General features: G+C 26.8%; 2 protein-coding genes across 5 annotated transcripts in view; one reads left to right on the forward strand and one right to left on the reverse strand.

The window, feature by feature from the left end:
* LOC116844468 overlaps window positions 1-4,097 on the reverse strand; it is a 75,579-nt gene that overhangs the window by 13,249 nt on the left and 58,233 nt on the right. The gene's annotated exons all lie outside the window — the stretch shown is intronic.
* Window positions 2,178-4,091, forward strand: LOC116844465. The gene is made up of 4 exons (XM_032815983.1): window positions 2,178-2,402; window positions 2,585-2,750; window positions 2,828-3,134; window positions 3,232-4,091. The coding sequence occupies exons 1-4, from the start codon at window positions 2,296-2,298 to the stop codon at window positions 3,777-3,779; spliced, it is 1,128 nt and encodes a 375-aa protein (XP_032671874.1). The 5' UTR covers window positions 2,178-2,295; the 3' UTR covers window positions 3,780-4,091.

Consider the following 4,097-nt stretch of genomic DNA (forward strand, 5'->3'; position numbering starts at 1 on the left):
TAATTACTAAAACAGAACAAATGGGTTTTCATGTTAACTTTCTCACCTCAGACATGGGTCCTGGAAATGTCGGACTGTGGAAACTATTAGGTATAAGTACAGGAAGGTTTAGTACAATAAGTAATTGTATTATACATCCCTTTGATGAAAACGTTTGTTATATATTATTGGCGACCCAGCACATATTTTGAAAAATCTGAAACAAGCGTTAGTTAATAATGGAACGATAATTGTTTCTAATGATGTTGTAATAAAATATAATTTACCTTCCAATAAAATTGAATTACAACATTTTGATGAACTGATAAATATTCAAAGTAATTCTGAGCTTTTTTTAACACCTAAATTACAAGCTGATGATATTAGATGCAATAATTTTAACAAAATGAAAGTCAATAAAGCCAAACATGTTTTTTGTAATGACGTTAGTAGCTCTTTTCTGTTGTTAGCAGATGAGAATAATAAACCAGAGTATATGACTACCGCTTGGTTTGTAAAAATTGTATCTAAATGGTTTTCTCTTGTAACATCTAGATATTGCGCATTAGCTCTTGGTACAAAATATGAAGACGTATATAACGAAAATATTGATTTTTTAAATGAAATTATTGATATTTTTTACAAATTAAAAATAGGTATTGCAGGAGATTTCAAACCGGTGCAGAGAGGTATTATTATTTCTACTAAATCGATAATAGATTTAACGCAATATCTTATTAGTCAGAAAAATTTTAAATTTGTTTTAACGTCTAGACTTACTCAAGATTGTATAGAGAACCTCTTTTCACAAATTCGACAAAAAAATGTACCAAATGCATTACAATTTACGAATGATTTAAAATTAATCTCTACTGCGATATATATGCAACATATAAACAATAGCAACTATGAGAATGATGATCGAGAATATATTTCAGGATTTATTGAATATTTATCAGGAAAACAACAAAACAATGATTTTGTGGCGGATTCCAATAATAATATTAATAAAGCAAATATTGAAACAATTCCACCTTTTAAAAGTAATTCGACATTAAAGTTAACAACGATTGAATTAAATTCATTATATAACATTGCGGGATATATTATCAGATCGATAATAAAAATATGTAAAACCTGTAAGAACTGTATTCATTGTGTACAATCACACAGTCCACCACACTATTTCTTTACAAAGTTTGTTCAATTTAAATGTTACAAAATGAATTCGTTATTTTTTGTAAACATTAAAACATTCCAACTATTTATATTATTAGAAAAGATGTTCCGACATTATTGTAAATATTTTAATACTGAAAATATTGATTGGAAAAGTTATTTAATTATGAAATTTAATCTGGTTCCCGCAGATCACATAATGAATTGTCACCAATTATTTTCAAAAATAATTAACAGATTTGTTGTATTTAGGTTAAGAATTATGAACAAAAAAAATTATAATTGTAAGCGTTACAATAGTAAGTCTATGGCTGTATATACCTTTTTTAAATAAATTTTGCAAATTTGAAAGTGCTTTTCTTTCAATAATTACATTTGACCGTTTTTTAAATTTTGCTTACAAAAGATTCGCTTTTTTTTAAGTAGAAGCTCTGCAATTCCTAATTAGTATGCTAACAAGAAAGATTAATAATGCAAAATATTAGGAAACTATGTATTTCTAGCTATCATATTTCATGGTTGCATTCCAAAACGTCCTTTCCGAGGAAAATTTTACTGTTACATCTATAGTGAAATATGTAACGTGAAATATGTAACGTGAACTATACATTTGAGAGTAAAATTTTCCTTGAAAAAGATGTTTTGGAATGCAACCCATAAAAAAGAAATAACAAGTAATACAAAGAATTTTTCGATATATACAGTTTTTAAATATTGTATATAATAAGAACATAATATTTAGTTCCGTTGAAACATTTATTTTTAGTTTCTAATGCTAAATTATCATTATAATGTTAAAGGTAAACTTTGTGCGTTTCAAATATGAGCGGGAGTTGACAAAAATTCTGGACCAATCAAAAATGGCCCCCTTATGGCAAGTCTCTGATTGAAGCACGAACTAAAGAATAGAGGGACGGAGCATAAAGTCCTACTTTAGGCAAGAGGGGGTTCTCTTAGGCATGAAGGGGGAACCGTCATATTGATTTCTCCGCCATATTGATTTCAAAGAACTTACACATAGATATGTGTCAGTGATATCCTGCTTGCGCTGTTTAGTGTGACAACTACAAAGTTAGGTTAGATACTCGAACGCATTCGTCTCATTCAGCAACGTTAATTGACTCTTTGCAAATAAAAATGGTAAAGTGCATTGTACCAGGATGTTTCACAACAAATTCTTCAGAGAAATGTAAAAATAAATTTCAAAAAGTATTGGAACAAAATATAAAAATTAGTTTCCACAGGTAAAAAATTATAATATATTATTCTTATTAATATGTAATATTTTATTTTTATTAATATAAAAATATTTTCTTTGTTAATACTATTGATGGATGTGTCTGTTGATGCTATATTTATTCAAAGCAAAAGAGAAAAAAATTTGATTAAAGTTATAATAAATATAACTATTTCTTATTGTCAACAGGTTACCAAAAGATGCAAATAGAAGAGCATTATGGCTTAAAAATATTGGATTAAGTGAAAACACTAACTTGAAAAAACATGCATCAATTTGTTCTTTACATTTTAAAGAAGAAGATATAAACAGGACATTAGATAAAATTTTTTTACGCGAAAATGCTGTGCCTTGTGTATGAAATATTATAATATTTTATTCTAGTTGATATTAATTGCGCTTTTTTATTAATAATTTCTTTTATTTCTTTAGGTAGAAGCTTTTGTTGATGACACACACAATAATAGAAACGAACAAGAAAACATTAAAAATCAACAGAATTATTTAAATTTATCGTTTTCTTCTACTGATTATAATTCAGATCAACTTTCATATTTAGAAACCTCATTTTCATCAATTGATACACATAGTACAAAAAAATTAAATACAGGGAATAAAATACAGGGAATACAGATAAATAACAATAATTTTCAAAAACAAAGTATTTCCATGACTGATGAAATGCTTCTTGATGAATCCACTGGAGAATTAACTGTAAAAGAACAACCTTTGTTAACTGGTTAGTTAAAATTTTTATATAGTTATCTAATTTCATTTAGAAAATATTATATATACTTTAAAACTCTTTGAACATTAATACTCTATATTATTTTTAGATAAATTTCAAGATTGCACTGTTATAGTCGATGAAAAGTCTTTTATTGATAGGTGTACTTCTCCAATAAATTTATCTGAAAATTCAATAGTGAAAGTTCATCGTTCGACATCTGTTAATCCTGAACATTTTCAAGATGACAAAGATGATACTATCAAATTTTTGAAAGCTTCTTTGGAAGAATATAAACAAAAATCTCAACAAATAATTAAACGTTTGAAACGCAAAATAAAACAAAAATCTAAAGCAGATTTTGATACTGTTATGGTATCTTTAAAATCAAAATTAGATGAGAATCACTTAGATATTTTAAAGCAAATAGGTAAGTCTAATAAAGATTTTTTAAAAAGAATAATTTTGAAATCTAATAACAATAAAGTTAATAAACAATACAGCCCCGAATTAAGGTCATTTGCATTAACTTTAAATTATTACAGTCCGAAAGCTTATAATTATGTAAGAAACAAATTTGATTGCATTTTACCTCATCCAAAAACATTATATAAATGGTACACTTCTATAAATGGAACTCCCGGTTTCATTAATTAATATGACCACGCCATTAATCAAACATGTATTACCTGAAATAAATAACAGAGAAGATGGAAGCATAATTGACAAAAATATTGATAGGGATACAGAAAGATTATTAACGTTAATTCAGAATTTTGACACGCACTCACATGTAATACATCCATGTACTGTATCAGAGGTTGCTGAAACAATTATTTCTTACATAGCAGGTTCTATTGTTCGATCTTTACAGAGAGAAATAAAATGTGAATATTGTTTAAAAGCTTTAGAAAGTTCTACATCATCAAATTCGTCTTTAATTTCAATAAAAAGTAGAGGATTTTTAATTTATCC

The sequence above is a fragment of the Odontomachus brunneus genome, unplaced genomic scaffold (genome assembly GCF_010583005.1).
Source record: "Odontomachus brunneus isolate Ranch 3 - 2012 unplaced genomic scaffold, Obru_v1 Obru_scaffold_041, whole genome shotgun sequence".
Classification (NCBI taxonomy): Eukaryota; Metazoa; Arthropoda; class Insecta; order Hymenoptera; family Formicidae; genus Odontomachus; species Odontomachus brunneus.

Coding starts and splice junctions, on each gene's coding strand:
- LOC116844465 (XM_032815983.1), top strand. CDS start 2,296: ATGGTAAAGTGCATTGTACCAGGATGTTTCACAACAAATTCTTCAGAG. Junction 2,403..2,584: donor ATAAAAATTAGTTTCCACAG/GTAAAAAATTAT, acceptor TATTGTCAACAG/GTTACCAAAAGATGCAAATA. Junction 2,751..2,827: donor GCGAAAATGCTGTGCCTTGT/GTATGAAATATT, acceptor TTATTTCTTTAG/GTAGAAGCTTTTGTTGATGA.